The sequence below is a fragment of the Scleropages formosus genome, chromosome 11 (assembly GCF_900964775.1).
Source record: "Scleropages formosus chromosome 11, fSclFor1.1, whole genome shotgun sequence".
Classification (NCBI taxonomy): Eukaryota; Metazoa; Chordata; class Actinopteri; order Osteoglossiformes; family Osteoglossidae; genus Scleropages; species Scleropages formosus.
Window position 1 is genome coordinate 29809050 of NC_041816.1, and position 23194 is coordinate 29832243.

The 23194-nt window shown below is 46.8% G+C and overlaps 1 protein-coding gene across 1 annotated transcript; it reads right to left on the reverse strand.

Moving 5' to 3' along the window:
• Positions 1–1105: 1105 nt before the first annotated feature.
• rell1 (RELT like 1) lies at positions 1106–19275 on the reverse strand. The gene is made up of 8 exons (XM_029256237.1): positions 18705–19275; positions 15663–15881; positions 8243–8317; positions 7344–7398; positions 4684–4890; positions 3040–3181; positions 2697–2724; positions 1106–2485 (listed from the first exon to the last, which is right to left on the reverse strand). Exons 1-7 carry the CDS (start codon positions 18739–18741, stop codon positions 2710–2712), a joined length of 750 nt encoding a protein of 249 aa, XP_029112070.1. The 5' UTR covers positions 18742–19275; the 3' UTR covers positions 1106–2485; positions 2697–2709.
• Positions 19276–23194: the final 3919 nt, after the last annotated feature.

Sequence of the window (23194 nt, forward strand, 5' to 3'; positions counted from 1 at the left end):
CACACACACACACTCTCTGTCCCTGTGTCACTCATACACTATGGGTGAACTCAACCTGTGGGAGGAAACCAGAGCACCTGAAGGAAACCCATAGGGAGAACATGCAAACTCCACACAGACCGAGCAGGGATCGAACCCCTGTCTTCTCACGCCATCCAGGTGCTGAGAGGCAGCAGCACTACTCCCTGTGCCATGCATCTATGCTATATTATACCCCGGTCTCAGTGCAGACGTCTGGCGGTATTTAACATGTACGTCAGAGACTGGTATCCTGTGCTTATCGTTTGTTCACCCGATGGCCGCAGGCCACAAGCCAGACAGGCGCCACGGTGACGGGGTGTGTAACACGGAAGAACTCGCACGCCCACAGGATGAACAAACACACGGAAAGGCGCCAGAGCAGCATGAGTCAACATTTGGCGAGAGTTCCGTGATGTTGCGCTCTAACGTCACCCGCCGGGCGGCGTTCGACTTCCGCGTCCTCAGGACAGGCGGAACCGCACGTTATTCCCTGCAGGTGGCAGCGTTGAGCTCCACAAGATTACCGTCCCATCACATTCACAGAGTTTTTCGGCACTAAACATGCTGGCAAATTGGACAAAAAGGTTTTTTAGATGCAAGTTTTTGTGCAAACATTTTTTTTTTTAATACATGAGATCCAACCACCCAAAACTTTCTCCAGTTCTTGGGGAAAGCACAAGAAAATTCTAACATAAATCACCATGACAACCAGCAGCATCGTCTCCAAAAGGCCCTTTGAGCCTCATGGGGAAACGACCGTCTAACAGACTGGGTAGTTTAAATAGGTTTGTTCTCAGCAAACTGTGACAATTAGGTGGAATTTTATACTTTCAAAAATATTGCTCAATTTAAATACCAGTTAACAAGTGTCGTTCCTGGGAGCAAACACAAGATGAGAGTTTGTTTACGTAAAAACGCAAATAGTTTATTTACGTTAAAAACAACTGGTACAAAAGACTCAATGGACGACAACATGATGAATAACGATTGCAGGGGGGAAGAAAGGGTGCAGCATTAGGATGGCAGGAATATTTCCACTAATATATGGAGGCTGCACAACAAAAGGAGCAATTTTAAATGTTGGTTTAAAAAAAAAAAAAAAAAAAAAGAAAAATTTCCCTGTTATCTACAATTAGTTTTATTTAAGTTGGATCAAACAATATGCAACATGGAACACAAGAAGGGCGGGAAGCTACAAAGTCTCCAAGCAAAACTCGCAATAAATGGATAAAACACAGCGAGCATGTTTTCTTGAAGCCGAAACGCCAACAACTGCGATGTAACAGGAAGAGAATTTGACGAAATTACAAACACAACAACAACAACTGTACGTGGAGCTCTGAGCGCCGCACGGGATCAAGCGGAGCTGCAGGACCGAAAGTGGGCCGAAACAGCGGTACCGCGAGGAGAAGCACATGCTGAAGGCACTGCAGCCTTCCTCACTTGGGCTTCACTCACTCACTCACTCACTCACTGTTCTAAGCACAAGGTTCGAACGTCACTGCAATTTTGATCACCATCGATTCAGTGTGTTCAGTAAAGCGAAGCTCCAGAACGTACAGAATAATACTCATTCGCAGCAGATGTTGCTCACGCTGCCGGTTCATGAGAATCGCTTTGGATCTGGATCAATCGCTTTGGATCATTCGGACGTGTGTCTTGAGAAAGTGACACGCACACACGCACTGTGCGTGGTCCAGAGTGTTTGATGCTCCGTTACAGAACGCACCTCGCAGTGGGACACTAGTTTACTGCACCCACCCCCCGACACACACTCTAAGAAACTGCTAATCGAATGAGTCGAGTTTAGTATTTTCTCATAAACCAAAAACATAACGCATATGAACTTCCAGTAAAAAATAATAAAACTCAAATGACAAACACAAGACCCGAAGAACTAGTTATATCAGAGGAAGCAGTAAACCAAGTTAGAAAATTTAGAGGGGTTTTTAAAATTGCAACGACCAAAGAAGGTTTTATATGCATCTATGTTTACATGTATAAATTTGGCAGAAAAGTGAACTGAAGACCACGTGCTTCGCCGGCAATTTGAACGTCTTTATTGCTCCCCAGGAGGACCTGCAACACGCTTCCACCCGTCAAGGACTAAACTAGAGGTAAACGGAGTGGAGTGCGACTGAGGTCAGATCCCACAGGGGAGAGAGCGGACCCCCTTCCCCATCGTGGTTCAGCTTTGGCATCGCAGCGAGGCTGTGCTCTCATCGTGCGGGACGCACACGGTATCGGCCCCCGTCAGGGGGGCTCGGAGCTGTCGTTGTGCAGAAATCTGCTTGCGGCGTGACATTTATGAGCCAGGTGTCGTCCAGCACCCCCCCTCCCCCGCCCCGTTCCGGTCCGGTCATTCGCATCACTTGGGGACTGAAGGTTTTTTACGGCTCCTGCATGGCTTCGCGTCACGGGTTCTGGTTCTTTCTTTGGGAATCCGCTCCTTTCTGCATCACAACTGGTCGTGGGAACAGTAAGAAAACGGTGAAGACTAGAGAGTAAAGTTAAGTCAGGCTGTGGCTCGTGGGACACCAGTGGTCCCATTTCACCGTGGGGGTGGGGGAAGTGTGTGTCAGTGAATACAAGGAGAAATAGTTAAACATTTTTAAAATATAAAGACAATGTGTGTGTGTGAGAAAGACACAGACAAAAATGTAAGGAAAACCCACCTTTAAAATGGGGTCACTTGTCTCTTTCCTGTTAGAAAGACGTGTAAAACAAAAAGATTATTGAGCACAAGGATGTTCCCAAAGAACTGGAGTCACATGTTCAGGCTTCTTTGAAATCACTTATTTTGCACCATTATTAATAAAAATTTAATTGAAATAAATAAAACAAAATCATCATCAGCCAGTTTCCTGTAAAAACCCGGAATGTCTTTGGGTCACTTTCCCTACAGCTTCACTTCCTGCGTATGTATGTATGTATGTATGTATGTATGTATGTATCTTCCTGATGATGCTCTGTGTGCGCGTCCGTCCGTCCGTCCCGGGGCGGTTTCGGCCCTCAGACCTGCGACTCCGAGGCCGTGCGGCTCGTCGGCTCGGACGCCGTGGGAGTCGTGGGCGTCGTGGGCGTGGACCTGTTGGCCTCAGTGATGAGCAGGGTCCTCTTCTCCCTCGGAGCTTTGGGGTCACACTTGGTCACTCGGAACCTGGGCAGGACAGGGCAGGACACACTGCTGTGTAACTGGAAACACAAGCACTTGTGGCAGAGGAGTCCGCCACCAGTCACCATTTACGTCATCAAAGTCGTGACGAGGAAATTTTATAAAAATCTAAGAAAAACATTTTTTCAGCTCAGACCAGCAGGTGGCGTGAGCATTAAAGAACGAGGGCAGTCTTCAAATCCCAGGCAAAGACACTAATGAAAAGTAGGAGTGACTAATGAAAAGAGCGGCACGGTGGCACAGCGAGTGGCGCTGCGGTCTCACAGAGCCTGGGTGGTGCAAGAGGACGTGGGTTCGATCCCCATTCAGTCTGCGTAGAGTTTACATGTTCTCTCTGTGTGGGTGCTCTGGTTTCCTCCCACAGTACAAAGGCATGCTTTTCAGGTTCCCCCATAGTGTGGGGGTGACAGAGAGAGGGTATGTGTTCCACTGATCATTAGTATTCATTCTTAAAGTGAATTAATAAAAAGAACAAACAAATGAGAATGAAATCAGTTTGATTCACACCACAATCCTCACTCAGTGGGACAACGTCCACGATGCTGATCTGTAGCACCTTCACCTCTGGGACAAACATTTCTCAAATTCCATTTATTCTTGAGCCACGGCCACAAAACTCCTTTCCACTGTGCGCACGCACGCGCACACGCGCACACACAGCACAAAACATTTCCACCAAAAAAGCAAAGCTGGTTCAAAATATTCATTAAATCTGAAAATTAAATTCTCGCTTTCATGCAACAGCGACCCTGACACCCTTTAACTCATTCAAATGACAAATAAGTTCAGAACATTTGCATAACTTTATAAAAACAGCGGGGTATAAATTCGATGGACATATTAAACAATAAGACAAGGTGAAACCGAAAGACTCTCAGAAAACTGAAATTATCCTTTCTGATTTATAATGAAGAATGATGTCATCTAATACAGTGTATAAATGTATAGTAACACTGAGGAAGTGCAACAGCAATCGCTCAATATACTTCAAAAGGTTTAGGAAACATTCTGACAAACTCAACTGACTTCTAAAAACTGTTGTACATTTATGTTGGAAACTTGATGATAATGTCAGATATGAAACTAAAGGACAGTCCAGTGCTGTGAACCGTGTACCGTTAACTGATGATACAGGTGTACAGGGGTGTACAGTACCTGTGACGCACCTGCACTCATCACAGGGCTTTGCCAACAGCCACCACTAGGGGGCAGTGTGTCTTCCTCTAATAAAGAACATCACCTCAGAAAGACTGTGTGTGTGTGTGTGTGTGTGTGTGTGTGTGTGTGTGTGTGTGTGTGTGTGTGTGTACGTGTGTGTGTGTGTACCTCATTTCCTAACCGACTTAGTGCTCAAGGAGTGGAGGTCCCAGTTAATGACTAGACACTGATTTTACCGGGAATTCTTTAAATACACCAGAGGAAATGAAAAGGTGAGGTGGGGTTGGGTCACACCTCGGTGGCCCCTCCACGGTCAGTCCTGCCCTTACCTGCCCACGGAGAGGACAGTGACCTCCCCGGCGTGGCTCCGGGTCGCGTGCTTCATATGGGGCCACTTCTTCTGGTTACAGCGGCTGCAGACGCTCTTATGGCCACTGACTCCGCCCACTGTGTGCAGGTGGCTGCAGGTGTGCTTGGGCGCACCTGGCGGTGCCCCGGGTGATATTGGGGTGGTTGGTGGGCTTGAGACAGGAGGTCTGGGGAGGGAAAACAGCGGGCTAAATTTATTGCGCTCCGACTGTCGAACCCAGACTGAGCTGACAGCTCTCAGAACCAACATGCAGGCTCTCGATTTTAAAGAGACACATATTCAAAGCCTTTTTTATATATATATATATACATATACATACACACATACACACACACATACACACACACACACAGCGCTTGGGTTGCGCGATGATCGCCGTTCCATCTGCGCCAGGCATGAAGTTCACATGTTCACCCCATGTTCTCTGGGTTTCCTCCAGGTGCTCTGGTTTCCACCCACAGTCCAAAGACAGGTGTTTCAGGTGAACTGGTGACTCTAAACAACCTGTACCCCTTCCTATCGTAGTAACTTGATAAAGGTACTTGCCCTAAACTGATACAGTAAAAATTACCAGGCTGTATAAATGGATAAATATTTTACATTAACACCATGAGGTCACTTTGGAAAAATGTGCGCTTCATTATTATTCATTATTCACTATTACTGTTATTAAAAATAGCAATAATACTTAATACTGTTATTTCATCAGGGATCAGTCCTCCATAGTGATTTTTTTTATTGTACACAACAGCCCAGTGTTTTAATTTGAATGAGAAGTGAACTTAATAAAAAATGATGAAATGAAAAGTATTTTTGTTTAATAATAAAAACTCATTTCATTTTTATTACTATACCTTTACCTGAGATTGTCACAGCACTCAAGCCGTTATTAAAATTCAATTAAATTCAATTTATTTTTTATAGAGCTCTTCTCACTCAGTGACACACAGTGCTTTAACACAGGCATAAAGGCAAGAAAAACAAACACATGAGACAAACACAAAGACAGCTGACTACCAACTATAATATAATGCTTTTATAGAGCTAGAAGTATGTCTACTAGTCACAGAGGAAAGGAACAAAAACTCCCAATGATCAAATGTCAAAAGTGAGTCATGACATTTCCGTATAACTTTTGACCGTGCCTTGGGGGGTAAAAAGTGACTTTGGAGTTATGAACAAATTAAATTATGAACAGATTCTGGTGTCGGCAACTTTTGCAAAGAGGAAACAGCAAAGTGGGACCGAGTGGCACCGAAAGAGAGACACAGAGACCACTGGGGACAGCTGATACATATAGAGGTTCTCTACTGCCTTCTACAGGCTTCCTTAGGTACTGTAGCCACAGGGCACAGTGACAAGACAGTGACATCTAAAAACAATGTGAATACACTGAACAAAAGACACGGGGGGGGGGGGGGGGGGGGGAGCAGCACGTACACAAACACAAACACACAAACACACTCTCCTCTCTGTCTTTCTGACAAAATGCAGGGCCATTAAGAGCCAGTTCCGATACTTTCCCCACTGCAGTCCTCCATGCTCTTTGCACCCTCATTGAGGGCCACAGAGTGGCGCCATCTAGTGGTCGACTGTTGAATCACAGATCAAACACTCAATCACTGCAACTGGACTCATCCCAAAGTTTCATCACCTGCACTTCAGTCATCCCTCAGCAAGCAGCTAGCAGGACCTTCTGTTTTAGTCTCTAAGGTGGTTTCAACATTTAAAGAACTCTAAACATTATTTTTCTTGTTATTAACCCCCCCCACCCCCCATTATGAGGGGGGTTGATAAGAAAAACTGATGTTTCAGGATCTGTCACCAGCACCACATCACCATGGTGAATAAGGTGTGTGGGCTGATAACACTACACAGAGCTCATTGGAAGTCGCTTTGGAGCAAAGTGTCTGAAATAAATGGATGTAAAATGATACAGTACCAGGTAGCAATCACATTACAACTTCCCCAGTCATCTGTACTGATAGACCAATGGTATAGTGCCGGTTACTCAAAGGAGAGACATGGCTGTACTGTACATCATCAGTCTACAGATATTTTAAAAAATGCAGATGATCACTAGCAAAAAATGAGAAATTGAAGCCATTCATATCACTGAAATTGTTTGGAACATTAACAAGCTAATAAAAAGGTAATTACAATGAAAAAAAAATTAGTTAATTAAAACATACATGGACAGGTTAAGAAAAAGAGCAAATAAATTTAAATCGAGGTCTTGTGTCGCAGCTTAACAACATTTGATGTAAAGTGTGAGAACAGAGTGAATGACCCCCGAGGAACTGCAGAGAAAGTGTACCAAGGAGGCACGGGACACTCGCTCATTCGGGCATCCCGTTCATTTTCCATCCTCTCCTCAAATTAGTTTCGTCAATTACCTGTACGATGGTCATCGCTGCGTCCCACGGTAGGGTTAAAGCGAATGCAGAGAATACAGGAATACTGACTGTGTTACTGTGACCCAAAACATGAGACTGCAGGCAGCTCAAAAGTAACAACAGAAATAAATTAAATAATAAGTAAAGAAATAATCCTTTAGACAAACTGACAGCAGACAGACAGTGTGAGCGCTGCGGCCTGAAGCTCCACGGCGAAACTCACCCATCGGGGTCGATGCTGTTCTCGTGCAACATGGCCTTCAGGGCGTCCGAATTAGCTGGGGAGGAGAGGGGGTTAAGTACTTTTTTTAAAATTTTTTTTTTTTTTTTAAAAAAAAAAAAAAAAAAAGTAAGTTATGCTTGCCAGGTTTCTATCTGCCAGAAAACAAAGAAACTGCATCATTTAAAAATAGTCATTTATATAAAAAAAAAAAAAAAAAAAAAAGAAAAAAAAATACACAGTGCTGCTTGAAAGTATGTGAATACCTTGTGTCTCAGTTTGATCACAAAACGGTTACTTGGTGAGAATCGCCGTTTCTCATGTGACACAATAGGTGTCTAACGACCAATTCCAGATGTGGTCTTAGAGGAAATTGTGTGTAGTAGAAACACACAAGTAGTGTAAATGTGTAAAAATAAGTGAAGCCCAAGCTGAACTGGTTAAATCAGGTAGGTACAGTAAGTAGAGTCATGGGTGTAAATCACAGTCATTTATTCATTCTACAAGTTTAAGATTTAACACCTAGATTTTGTAACTTTAATACTTTATACAAGGACAATGATCATCCATGCAGGATTCCCACACCATCCAGCAGCACTGTGCACATCAACACTCAGCCACCCTGTTACACTCCTGCAGTTGTGTGCAACATCTGAATTTATAGACACTTGGTGTCATTGACCACAGAGCAAAGACAGGTTGGTACTCAGTTTGGAAAGTAAGGTCTAAGTCCATTGATCTTGTCCTCAGGTCCCCCTCAATGCACTGTGAGCGACACCTTAGAACACAGCAACTGTGCGTGTACTGTGCGTTTCGGGACTCCAGACTCCGAGACTAACTGTTACGTTTATTAATAGCAAGGACATAAACACCTTCGCATCAGTGTATCATGTGTGCCATACCTTCATTCTTCATAATGTAGTGGACGATCTGTCCCACGGTGTCATTGTTGGCGTCACTGAACGTGTCGTTAAGCTCTGGGGGGGGGAAGTCACAGAAATGCACAAACGAGAGCTGTTAAGGGTACGGGAATCTCCCCAGGTATTCGAGCCACATCTTCACAAAGGGAGCCCAGACTACACTCTGGGGAGGTGTTCTGCTCAGCAACACAGTCTGAAGAAACATCATGAGAATACATGCAGAGACATCCCTCGATTTACAAACTTTCTGTTCTTCAAAACGGTGTGGATATCAAAATTTCAGATGCCAAAAGTCTATTTCCAATTATTTTAACTGGGGGGAAAAAAATCATGCGTTTCCAGCTCAAACAAAAACCCAACGCAATTTTCCCAGTTATCACTAGAACACTTATTGCATGTAACCATCAACCCATGATGTGAGCAGGACATGAAATAGTTACATTTCCTTTTTCATTTCTTTATTTAGCAGATGCTTTTCTCCAAAGCGAAGCGCATCTCAGAAAACGATAGAAAAGTGTGTTACACCCGTTACCTTTACTTTCCTGCTCGGAAAACCCAGGGCACTTTCCGGGAGTTACAGCTCTGGGTTTGTTGCCACTTTTCTTTTTAACTGATCATTTGGATGAGTAATAAACCAAGAAGAAATCCACTGAGCACATCACATTTATTGTGAACAACTTTCTAAAACTGCACACTGCTGCTGAAATGCGCACACATACATACATACATACATACATACATGACAAACCCCCCCCCCCCCCCCCCCATCAGCTGAAATTTTTCCTGTTCATTCTTCTGCTGTCTCTGCAGTCACTTAGTTAAATAACACACCCAAAATGGTTGACAGACACTCCTGTGGAATTTCATACCCTTGCCATAACACGCCCCCCGCCCCAAGCAACACTCTCACATCCAAAACACACCAACAGACCAAGAGATGTGGTGCAGACACACCAACAAGAGTGCATTACTGCACTTCCAGGATGCACAACTTTTTTCGGACACGCTTTGGATAAATTGTGTTACGCTTTTTTCTCCCCCCATAAGGATCCACCCTATTCTCACAACAAACTCTACACAACTCCTGGTCCAGGTCATGGTGACATCCCACCTGGATACTGCAGCTCTCTCCTGTCTGGCCTTCCCACCTCTGCAGCTGATACAGAACGCTGCTGCACGAGTTGCGTTTGACCTGCCGAAAGGCTCCCATATATCCCCCTCCTCGACTCTCTGCATCGGCTTCCTATAGCTGCCCGGATCAAATTCAACACTCTGGTTACGGTCCACCAAACTGGCGACAGATCTGCTGATCATCTGCTACACCCCAACCAGACTGCTATGTTCCTCCACCTCTGCCCGCCTGGTGGTCCCACACACTGAAGGTCCAAAATGAAAAGCACAGAGGTTTTTGGTTTTGGCTCTGGCTCAAATATGGTGAAACGACCTCCCTCTCTCACTCAGAACTGCTGAATCCCTCTCTACATTTAAAAAGGGTCTCAAAACTCACTTCTCCCCTGATCTCAAAAGTGCATGATAAACATGCGTTTGTTTAATAATTTGTTCACTCACAGAAATGCTTATATACAGTACGGCGACTCATGTAATGTACACTGGTTTATACCGTGGTATGGGACAACTTGACTGTACTCAAGAATCACATTCCTGTATCCAAGTCTCTCCTTCTCTATTGTTCTCCGAGATGCACGTCACTCTGGAGAAAAGCATCTGCTAAACAAATAAATGTAAATTTAAAACTGGGTATCTAAAGCTAAGAGTCGTCATTCCGGAATGACGAATAAAGAGAGTTTGCAAATCGGGGGACACCTGTATTTCTAATCCAAAGCACTGCCTTCTATATACAGATGTAGAAACATTACATATTACTCGTCGGTAGCGTGAGAACTTGTCTGTGCTTTACAGTGGACAGCAATCGATATTGCCGCACAGCAGACACGAGAACCACACCCCTCCGACGTCCTCCTTACAGAGACTCCCACTGACTATGCAGCTACTTTGCTGTCCTCCAATCTCCGAACAGGAAATGCATTAACTAACAAAGAGACCAGACTGTTAGAACTGTCCAGCCGCATCACAGCATTAAGTCAAGTCACTCGCCAAAGAGATGCTGACGCTTTTATCCAAAGCGACTTACACGGTTAATCTACCTGTAATTATTGACCCATTTACACAGCTGGGTAATTTTACTGGCGCAATTTAGGGTAAGAACCTTGTTCAAGGCTCATACAGCTGGCGGTAGGATTCAAACCTGTGACCTTTGGGTCCTAAGGCAGTAGCACCAACCACTATACTACCAGCTGTCCCTACAGTCATACACAAACAGTGGAAAAGTTATATTCACAGCAAACCGTTCCGATGTACATTTATTCTGGTAACAGAGGCTTTTTTCCCCAGGGTGAGGGAAACTAAAGAAAAGTGCATTTCAAACCTTGTGAGGAGCTTCACACACACAGACACAGCTCCTGAAATGCTGTCAGCTGACCCCATAACACCGTTTACACGAGTAGCTGCCTATGGAGTTCGGCGTTATGGGGGGAAAGAGATGCGATCGTGACCGATGGTGTGATGTCAACTTATGGATTTAGGAGACCAGGAGAGAACCGCTTCCAGAAGAGATGCAGAGACCCTTCTTGGATGTTCTTGGGATTCAGCAGTTCCGAGGGACAGAGGGAGCTCATTCCATCGCATCAGAGATAAAAAGTGATGTTCTTCCCGTGTCTGTGTGGGTTTAGACATGTGGTTCAGGTTTCCCCATAGTGTGCGAGTGACACAGAGGGAGAGTGTGTGTGTTCCACTGATTTGTGGATGAGTGACCCATTGCAAGTAGTGTACCTAGCAGTGTAAGTCACCGCGGTGAATAAGGTGCGTGGGCTGGTAACACTACACAGAGTTCACTGGAAGTCGCTTTGGAGAAAAGCGTCCGCTAAGTGAATAAATATAAATAAAACTAAGAACTTTGAGACTTTTGACTTTCAACCTCATTCACTCCCCTTGAACACCTCTACACCACAAGTGAAGCGTACTCCAGACCAGCCATGCCAATCGCCAGAGGAAACCCTAAGGTAAACATCCAGTCAGGCGTGTGTATTCACTGGAGGAAAGGGAACCTTTCACAGAGTGGTTTCTACCACACCGGTCCAACTCGTTTGGGCTCTTTGTGGTACACGAGCGCTACAATCGTGGCCCGAAGGTCCGGCCAAACAATGTTTTTAGACACGTGAATCAGCGACAGGATGCAACGCGGGAAATGTGTTCCCAGAGGTGTTGGGAAAGCCACAGAACTGCTGAAATCTCAGCCAGAGAGCTGGGTTCGAGGCGCACACACTATCCATCCCCCCACGACGACTTCACCCGTGCCCTTCCTTCCCAGCGTACGCACCACCCACGTGACGGCCACCCACTGTAACACTGTGGGCTTTTTGGAAACGCTTCCTGTGTTGATCTCTCTCCCTGACCATTTATGAGGCCTTCTCTGTGAGTAGAAACACTCATTTTTATCTCCCTCCTCCCAGTCCCAAAGGTGGAAAAGTCCAGGGTAGACAAACCCTCCATCGCACGAAAACCTTCGACACCCATGATAAAGATGGCAGTACAAGAGGTAGTAAAGAGCACAGTAAAGAGGTGAACTGAACAAATGGCAACGTGAGGCATGAGCCCATTCTCCGACCCTCTTTATTTTCCCCATCTTCTGCTTGCATCATTTCCACGCATTTGTGCAGCAGCAGTGCAAGAACAACCGCCAAGCATCTACCCTCCTCCACCCAATACAAGATGCAATCAACTGTTCTCTTCACTAGTTGAGTACAGTAACAGTTCATTACAGGAAACTGCCTTTTTTATTTTAAATCTTTGTCTGCATTTTTTAAACAAATTTCATTATTGAATGTTTCTTACTCTCTGCTGCTTATAAAGAAAAGACAATTACTTTCCAAAATGCACTGCCTAGAAATAGACCTATTAATGACATTGTTAAGTTTCAGGGTAAGAGTTTCATGTTGTGCTGAAGTTGTATTGTGTGTGGTTACATTGGCCTTTTTCAGCGTTCCGATATTTGGTGGAAACGGTTTGGTGTTTTTCGATGGGCTGGGAGCGCATTATTTTCTTTTTGTATTTAAAATAGTGGGAAACAGGCTTTCGGTATCTCAAACGTCACTCTCCGCACCATTTCAGGAAAAGATTCATTTCATTCAGAGGGATTGCTGTACTACTGTTGTTACTGTCATTATTACCGTTATCCTCAGTGTTACCCTGTTGCTGCTTTCATCCAAAGAAGCTCACAATATTTAGCCTATTTATACTGTGCAACCAGCTACTTTTACTGCAGGAATGGATAAGTACCTCGCTCAAGGGTACTGCAGAACTAGCAGCAGGAGCTCTGGTATGGACGTGTCCTCACACGAACCCTGCGGAGCCAGACTCCTGTGTTGGCGTGGCCTGGTTCCTCCCACTTGCACACTATGTTTTTACCCTAAGCCAATAGTGAGCTGAGGCCCCGCCCACACACAATCGGCCAATCGCACGCGTTCACAGATAATGACGGACACACGAGAGCGAGTGGAACTGAGGACACGATCATTCTCTTCCGGGTCCAAAATCCGTTTACCGGAGACCAGGATGGCGGCGACTTCCCCCGCACAGTGTTTCTGTACCGCGGTTTTCCCAGTACACCGCATGTGCTCGTCTTTATCCGGCTGAGCCATTCGTAAATTGAACGCATCTGGCTGAAGTGTTCGCCACATAAACTGCACAACTGTAAACACTTTAAGTAGAGCAGCAAAGAGTCACTATAATTTCTATATTGAGGAAAATTCATTTCTTAGAATAATATTTGAAAACAGCCAGTATAAGTACATTTTAACATCTGGTTAAATTTCTGCCCTTGTTTACTGCATCAAATATGTAACAGTACTTACTCTGTGAACAGCTGTGTGTGTGTGTGTGGGGCTTCCTTTGGAATCATGTTCAGTATTAATACGACAACTAAAAGAATAAATTTAACTGGTACTGACTGACCCCTTTGTCCAAGTCCTTGCAGTGCGCGATAACGCTGAACTCTCTATAGTCACTCACTGTTTTATGCAAAACACACACACATGGAGGGGCATTTAGTCTGCAGTTGAGCTGAAACTCGTCTTTAGACAAACTACAGCCAATACAGAGTGTTACAAGGAGCACGATTCTGGATGTTGGCAGGCTGGTTCCCTTCCCCCCAACTATTTGTTTCTTCTTCTTCAGTTTGTTTTCTGTTTTTTTTTTTTTTTTTTTTTTTTAAATAAACTTTTCAGGAACTACTTGTTGAGTCAGGAAGTTCACTTCCCCTGAAGGGATGTGATTTCTGTGTCCATTTAGTCTGAAAATGAGCAGGTGAAACCCACTTCTTTAACTGTGTGAGAGCACGGCCTCAAAGGGTGTCGAGCGACGCTCTTTATGAGCGCAGGGCACACACAGCGCCTCTTGGGTTCTAGTGCTTGCGCTACCACAAGGGCCAACAGAGCAGCACACAGAACACAGGTCAAAAGCTGGATTTTTCAGTAAAGGTTGTTAGTTCTGGATCCAGCGTGGAGGAACGACCTCCCCCTCCCCCTCAGGACTGCTGAATCCCTCTCAACACTTAAGAAGGGGCTCAAAACCCATCTTTTTCCTGATAAAAAAGGTTACATAATACATGTTTAATTTCAACAACCCTTTACTCATGTCATGTGTGCTGTTTTATATTGCGGTATGTGAGGAATTGGCTGCACCCAAGAACCATGTTTCTGTTCACAAGAATTTGGTTTACTAGTTTGGTGAAGAAATCAGAGCTATCCTGTACAAATGGCCATTGACGTCAGACAACTGGGTTGCTGCGAGTTCACTCCTCTATCCACTCGGTCCAGTACAGGTTCACAACCCCTTCTCCGAAACCCGTGGTGCCACATGCGTTTCGGTAGTGTGGTTCAGTTATGTACGTAACAGCCCCGGTGGGGTCTGGGGCAGCACCTCCTAATCCAACACATTAATACTTCTGCAGAGAAACAGATGAATATTCACACTAAATGGGGTAAATAAACACTATAAAGAGCAGTAAGGTTATTTATATTGTAATAAAGCGGTCAATGAAATGTGGCCTGTCGTATTTCTTATTTCTAAGGGAAACGTTCAGAAGAAATTCAGACACAGAGGTTCAAACTGAGCTAAATACCTGCACATGTACGTGCAATAAATGTTCTGTACATCTCGTTGGACCTTGGAGAAAAGAGAACGTCGCTGTTGTCAGTCAGGGTTCAATTTTAGAGGGTTGGGGCCAAAATTTTGAGAAGAACGTTTGGTTTTCAATTTCGGAATTACACATAAAGCGCTATGGAGCTGTATTGCGCTGGTCGTCCAAGGCGCTCACACTTACACCTGGTACCGTATCGTATCCCAGCGCGAGTGCAACTCGTACCCGAGAGCGAGGTATTTCCTCCACATTCCTACGAGCTACGCAAGACCGTCATGTTCCTCCACCAGAAGAGTTTTCTCCCACTCAGTGCGCGAAAAGCAACAATCCAGAGCCAACAGGATGCCAATGGCTGCCTGGAGATGGGGTCATTGGGGGGGGGGGGGGGGGCTTACCCCTCCTTCCTCATGAAACAAGCATACACTGTAAACAGCTGTTCAGATACAACAAGCAAGTGGGGGCTGGGGGGACACAATACCGCAGTTTACTCCACACAGACATCCCAACACACGGGAGACTTCACAATGCCACCTTCCTTATCTTGATCACCTGCATACACTCACACGCCCCAAGTATTTACCGCGTTACCCGTTAACGCACACCGTGCTCCATTCTAGTGTGTAACGAACACGGGCAGCGCTGTACAGCTCAACCAGCTCTTTAGTAAAATCCCATTAATGTCTGTCGAGATCGAGGAGCTGCCCGTTAAGCACTCTTGCGTACGAATGCCTTTATGTGTGGTGCTGGGTTCGCAACCCATCTGTAAGTCAGTCCTTAAGTTACAGGAACGAGTGCCAACAGAAGCTGGAGACACAGGATGGAAGAGACCCTAACCTCAAACCCTAACCCTGACCCTAACCACTAGGGTCCCACCAGCCACTGATGTCCCAAATCTGGATGAATCCAAATTAATCCCAGCAGCACTTTTCACCACATTTCTCACGGTTACACTGTTAACCCCTGAAGCAAAAGGCTACACAGTTAAACACAAACTCTCTTCTCCAATTTTCATTGTAGTTCTTCTCAGATCTGGGGGAACGTGTTTCCGTGGTCCTGCTTTGGCCGGTCACACGGGAGGGGCTGCTATGTTACGCGACTGTCCGGGGGGGGGCGGTAAAGCCTGGCTCCGCCCACTGGTCCCCACAGAATGCCCAACACCCCAGTGACAGATAAGGCCCCGCCCACCTGCAGCACACTCGGGATCCTTGTCCTTCTCGCTCTCCAAGACCTCATCCTCGCCCTCAGCCTCGGTGGTGCAGCGGTAGCCTCTGCGCTTCAGGATGTGGCAGATGAGGACTCCCAGCAGGCCGAGCAGGAAGAACGTGGGCACCAGCACGAAGGCGACGTACTCGGGGTTCTTGGAGCCGGGGGCCAAGGTGGAGTTGTCGCCCGTCGTCTTGGTCGCTGAGCACAGGAGGAGGAGGACACAAGGTTTCAGAAGGCGCGCGGCGAGTCCCGAAGGAGCCGGTCCCGCGCGACCGAGAGCTCAGAAAGGGTGCGAGTTCACCGCCTGCTTGGACCCAAACACTGACGCTGAACAGACCTGTTGTCCAGGAGCAAAAAGCAGAAGATGAGAAAAAGACGCCCTAATGGACACTAAACACTGTCAATGGCAAACAACAGGGGGAAATCTTCTTCTTGGCCAGCAGGTGGCGCAGCGGTTAGCGCAGTCCCCGTCACCTGGAAGGACTCGGGTTCGTACCCTCGCTCCTGATGCAATACCCTTGAGGAGGGGAAGGTAATTAATTAGCCCGAAACTCCCCGCTAAAAATTACCGTTATATAAACGAGGGAAAAAAAAAATCGTACGCAGCTTAATGTTGAGACACAGCACTAACTGACCTTAAGAAAAAGGTGCGAGCAAAACGAGTCCCTGGTAAGCCAACGAATATTTAGGGCCCACAGTGGGACATGTGTGCGGATCCCTCCCTGCAGAGCTTTTATAACTGTTTACATCAGGATACACACAGTGAAAGTTGTGTACTAATAAGATCTAAATAGGACCCCTAATGCTCTTCCATGTTTACTCCGAAGTCCAGGCGGGTCACCGTACTCACAATCCCTACATGAGCCTCGAGAGCAGCCTGAAGAAGAGAGACTCAGATGTACCGTGTTCACAGCACACACCCACAGCGGCGCTACGCACTCGTGTTCGCATTAGCGTGAGGCTACAGTATCTGCAGATGTAAAGCAACACACACACACACACACACACACACACAGCACCTGACAAGTCTGTCTGTTCAGCACATGGGTTCCCCAGGCACTCGACCTCTACTTACGCCACAAAGCTGTATTACACACTCTTACCTGGTTACCTGCGTGTGTGTGTGTGTGTGTGTGTGTGTGTGTGTGTGTACGGATGGGAGTTCTGGCGCTCTGTGCAGCTTGATCGCCGCCTCACACCACACGTCACTTCTGGTGCTCCTCTGCTGGGCAAACACAGGTTCAAAGACGAGTGAACAAAGCATGTATTAAACGCAGGTAAAGTCACTTTCCGAACAGGGGGAAAATGATCCCTCTAATTGGGTTTCGGTGCAACAATTTCGGCTGAGAGTCAACAGGTGTCACTTGACTTTGCAAGGAATCGAGCTGCGAAGCCAAAACCTACCGGCGCAGGTAGAGCTGAGAGACAGGACGCAGCACTAACCCCCCCGGGGCCAACAACGACAACGGTGTGTGTTGTGGACGCGTCCGTAGGGGGAGACGGGTTTTGTAAAGACAGGGCCCAGGTCACTGTCCCCCCCCCCCAAACACGTGCACAACACACACCATCGCCTGGTGGCAAACACACACACACACACACACACACTTTCAGAACCGCTTGTCCCATACGGGGTCGCGGGGAACCGGCCAACCCGGTAACACAGGGCATAAGGCCGGAGGGGACACACCCAGGACGGGACGCCAGTCCGTCACAAGGCACCCCAAGCGGGACTTGAACCCCAGACCCACCGGAGAGCAGGACTATGGTCCAACCCACTGCGCCACTGCACCCCCCTTCGTGGCAAACACAGAGAAACACAAAAAATTTCACATTTTCCTTAGTTGGGGTTTTAATAAAAAAAGTGTTGTTTACTGGTAGCATAGTGCTTAGAGCTGCTGCCTTTGGACTCAAATGTTGCAGGTTCGAATCCCAGCTGTAGTATCCTTGAGCAAGGTACTTACCCTGAATTGCTCCAGCAAAATGACACAGCTGTATAAACAGATAAATCAGTGCAAGTAGATTAATGCTGTAAGTCATTTTGGAGAAAAGAAAGAGTCACATAATAAAGGAAATCATATCTTCCAGCTGTAGGTGACACCTGTTTGCTCCAGACCTCAGCAATGGGTCAAATAATGACTTTTTTCAACACCCAGGATGAGAATGCGCTTTACCATGAAGCAGAGTAAAACGAACACACAGCTGCGTACACAAATAGTATGAAAATATTTTAACTATCCCAGCTGTTTTTAATAAAAGAATATGCAAAGGAAATATTAAGCGTTCTGCACCGTACCTGGACCACAAAGAAATTACTTCTTTAATTTCTTACAGAATCGTAGGCAGAGTAACACTGACAATGTCATTAACTGACCATGCGCGCGCGCGCGCACGCACACACACGCGCGCGCACACACACACACAGTAATGCGAGTCGACTGCAGGAAACACACCACCAAACACACGAGCTCATGAGCAGAACAGGAAAGGTTGCTCATTATATCAGTGCAGCGCGCGCACACACACACAGAGCAGTAAACTTTACCACAGCAGGAGAACATGATAAAAGTACCAACTAAGGACTTCACTACTAGGACATATAGGAGTATTGTGACCCCCACCCCCGGGTCCACTACCAGAAAAGTGACTACTGCGGGTCAGTGCCGTGCGTCACTGGGGTTCTAGGTTCGAATCCCTCCCTGTCTTGTAACTACCGTGTAACGCTGGAAGTCCGTGGACAGTCCCACAGCACGTGCCAAAGCCACTGAGCACGAACACACACACACACACACACACACACACACACACACACACGACGACGACACCGCACTCTGACACTCTGAAAAGCGCGGCGATACAAAGTTGCGTTTGCTTGGAAACAGCGCGCAGACAAGGAGACGGACCGGGCTGCCCTGCGCGGGCGCTCCTGTCGCCGCACACGCCGGTCCCTCACTGCGTTCGCGCTCGCGCACCGCGGATCTTCCGCTCCACACTTTGTGTCCCCCCTAGTTCGAACGGACTTACGCGAACCGACGCCGTGTGTTGTGGTCGAGTCGGCCATGGGGGGTCGCGGACGGAGACGATGTCGCGCTCGCGCTGCGGGAACCGCTAGTTCCGGAGGTGCTCCCGCTTCGGTCCGCTTGGGCCAGCCTCGGCCCGGGCTCTATGTGGCGCTCGATCGTTTCCTCATTCTTCTTGTGGAATCGCCGCTCCCTCCCCCCGCATGCCCCTTAAAGCCGCAGCTCCGCCCCGCGCGGCGCCTCACGCGACTCAGCCGACTGCGGATTCACAAGCGCTCTATTTCTGTCTCTGTCTGTCTCACACACAAACTCTCAAACACTGAAAGCGTTCCAAATCTCAGTTTCCTATCCCTTCTTGTTTTGATTGCGCTGTGGTTTTACTTTTATTTCTGTTTCTACTGCTGCTCCTCGACTTACGAACGGATTGTGACCGTAACTCGGTTTGTCCCAAAGTCGTTACGAAAGCGCGTGAAGAAACGAGACACCATGCAAACGTCCTTGGGGACCGCGAGGTGCCGCAGAACCGGACAAACACAGGAGGGAAAGGGAACCTGGTGGGGAAATAAACGGATCAATAACGCAGCGCGCCGTCCACGTGAACACGCACGTTGATTGACTACGCCTTGTTTGCGCGCGTGCGCGCGCGCGCACACACACACACACACACACACACACACATACATTTTGCACAACTATTCCACTTTTGTTGTCATGTTTGCACAATGTCCTTCACTTTGGGAACTCTCAATATTCGGGTGTTACGGACTCTGTACAAATGTCTCATACAGCTCTGATAAATTAAATACTAATGTTGATAAAATACACTCAGTGAAACCTGCGTTATTAACACTGAGCTACATTCAAATTGAATTAGTTGTAAATGAGTGGCAGTAAAAATATGCCGCATATAAACATACGTACTCATACTACATATAATGTATGTACACATAGGCACAAAGTAACAACATGCATGAATGAGTCAGAAAAATAAGTAGGAAACTAAATGTTGACAAGTGTATGAAGATATCAAGTCACGTAGGTTTCCGCGGCCGTTGTCATTAGACTGGAATTTAGCATCTTCCGGAGTAGACCGCGTTGTCATAGAGACTAATCCCAGCGTTCCGTTTCCTATGTTGGAAACATCCAAGTGTATGAAGAGGCCAAGGCAGGTAAGAGGGATGGTGAGTGAAGCAGAGGCAGTCGTTTCCATGGCGACGGTACTGTCCAGCCTGCCCTGGATCCACAGCCACCGGCCAACATGGAGTCCTTCACCAAGGAGTGCACATGTTTGCGTTTTTATTCGTTCGGCTGATACTTTTCCTCAAAGACACTTACGATGTTACCCATTTATTCGGCGGGGTAATTTAGGCTAAGTCACTGGACGGGGGGGGATTGGAACCTCTGACCTTTGGGTCCAGAAGCAGCAGTTGTAACCACTGCGCAATCAGCTGCCCCGTATTGTCATCTACATCCCCATAATGTAAATAAAACTTCTTTTGCACCCCCCCTCCCCTCCCCAACAGAACACAAGCTTGCTATGATGGAGGGGCTCCAGGTCCCCAGGGACTGGATTAGGGTTAGAGGTTAATGGATAGGATTAGAGTTAAAGCCATTTTGGGGAAAAGCCTGATAGTTCTGCATGTTTATGTGTAGAAGAGTTGTGTACAGTGTTGAGTCCTCGTGGAGACTGAGGGTGCCAGGTTAGACTGGGTGTCCGCTGCGAGTTTCCATGCGCAGGTAGGAAACATCGGTAACACGGCTGGAGGGGTGGTGTGTTCTGCTCTCCCAGTCCTGAGTCCACACAGCCCGTTGTTATTGGACCCTTAGTGTAATCACGGTGTCGCCATAACAAATACCACACTCTAGTACAAGGTAACACAACAAGTGCACTGAGCAGCACCTAAAGTCAAAGGTCCATTGCTGACAAGGTAGTTGGGTCACCTGACCTAAGGCCATGTGTTGTGAGCACTTGTGTGAAGGGGGGTGCTGAGATGTCAGCTGATCAGCACCTCTTAATCAATTGTTCAGATACTTTACCCTGTCTATACAGCAGGGTAACTTTACTGGAGCAATTTTTACCGCAAGGACCTTGCTCAGGGGCCCCAGAGCTGGGATTCAAACCCACAACCATTTTTATTTCACCTTGGTCAAAAATTGTCTGTGGTGGAAACTGCAGTTACCAGCTGGTGACACTGAATTGATTTTAAGAGCTTTTATCATTTCTTTTAATTCCATTTTCTTTTCAAGTCCCAGGAGAGACCCTGGTTTTGCATCCCTTAATAATGAATATGAAATGCTTCAAGAAAATGTTCAGCTATATGGTGGTAAAGATTTTTAGCTGTAAAAATTAAACGTAGGGGCAGCTGGCAGCATGCCATGAACTACTGGCTCACAAATGTTGTTCTTCCTGATGCACAACGTGCAGAAAACACTTGAAGTGGAACTCGGTTATTGTTTGGCTTCCACTGATGTTGATCAGCCGCCTATGCTGTCGGGTGGTTTACCGGTGTCCTTTATTGCGCCACACCAGGGCTTCTCCTGGGACTTGAATGAGCAACCTTCTGGCTGTCTGCCTGTGCCATTGCATCCTAATGCAAAATACACAGAGATAATGACAACAATGAGATACTTTACAATTATTAACGAAAGGAGAGATACACACAGAACCGGTTAAGGCTGAGCAATGTCTATCGTGGCTGCACCGCGGTACAGCAGGTATCACCGGTATGTTGCAGCTCCTGGGCTCTGAGTTCAGGTGTGGATTTGAATCCAGCTCAGTCTGTTTGGAGTGTGCGTGTTCTCTTTGTCTTCACATGGGCTTCCTCTGGGTGCTCTGGTTTCCTACCACAGTCTAAAGACACATGTTTCAGATGGATTGGTGAGTCTAAATTGCCCATAGTGTGTGTGTGAGTGTGTGTGATTCTCTGACATGAATGGGCATCCTTTCTAGGGTGTATCCTGCCTCATGCCCTATGTTGGTAGAATAGGCTCCAGACCCTCGTGACCCTGCACTGGACAAGCAGATACTGATAACGAATTTCAGTGAATGACGGTGTGACGGTGTGTTATGTGCCATCTATAACATCCTGGTTCTGAGTACAATTAACATAAACTCTGAGTTTAAGGTCCTCTGAGTCATGTGACTTATTCGGTCAGGAGTTCAGCCAGGAGAGGTTGAGCTCAGCTACAGAAACGTAAATACAGGGGTCACCAGGACCAGGACCAGGAGCTGCTACTGACTCATTATGTGGAATTTGAAAGGTATGTCCCGGGGCACTGACTTTCCTGTACTTTTATCCGGAGAACAAGACCCACGTCACTGATGTCCACTTTGAGGCTGGCCATGACCGCTCAGCCATGACCCCACATGACCCACTGCCTCCGCCGGATTCAGCAGCTCATCTTCAGTGACGGTTTCAGCATCAGGACACAGGTGCCTCTCCTAGACTCAGGGATGCTGTGAGCTCAGCTAAACGACCAGGCACACCCACCGCGTTCCCCTGAGTGACGCACGTGTCGACCGTACCTCCCAAACACGCTCAGGTGCAGATGATTAAGGAGCTTTATGGTGAGGCAGTGGAACTGGAATGGCAGAAAGCGGAGTCCTCCTACACACAGAGGGCTTTTTTGGGTGGAACGCGGTCTCATTTACACTGGTTTGCTCAAACACCCAAAGGTTCAGTACAGCCTATGAACCGGCCTGATGGAGCCACATGCAGCCCAGCGTCGCAAGAGTATGACTTTAACGTGGTAAAGACCTTTGGTTGCCGATGGTGTGAAAAGGATTCCTAGAAGGTGTTTGTCACTGCCGTGTCTTCTTGCAGAGACGAAACGAGGCAGGTTTCTTGGCACCCGTCACCAACAACTCAGCAGGAATGTTTCTGTTAAGTGAAGGTTACAAATATCAGCTTCCACATGACGTGAGCGATGGAATCTTAATTGTCCTCCCACGGTGCTCCGATGCTGAAGTTGCCCAAAGTGATGATGAGAATGTGCGTAATGATCATGGACACGTGACACGTGAAAGGTCACCATCGCTGCAGGAATCACGCACACGGGACGAGGGTTCGAGTCATGGGACAGAGTCCAAGGGGTTGCTCTCACACCATGTGTCCCCAAGAAGCCCCCTTGCCTTTGTTCACCTCCTGCATCCACAGTGCTCCCAGTGCGTCCCTGGCTCTGTCTCTTTGTTGTTTGTGCATCTTCTTTCATAACACAGAATTATTTCTTTAAGGTCCATATGAGCGTGTAAGAATGTGTGTAAAACTATATACTCAATACTGTACCTGCAATGCATGTATGACACATATAAGACACAGAAGCTCAAGTATATAATGTATGTGTCTAATGTAAGTAATTTTCATATATTTCATACATATAATAATTGCAGTGTATTTATATACATATATACTGTACTGTAGTGAAGAAGCAGAAGAGAGCGTGAGAGTGATACGCCTTCAGAAGAGCTGTGTTGTGGCTCTAGACCAATCACAG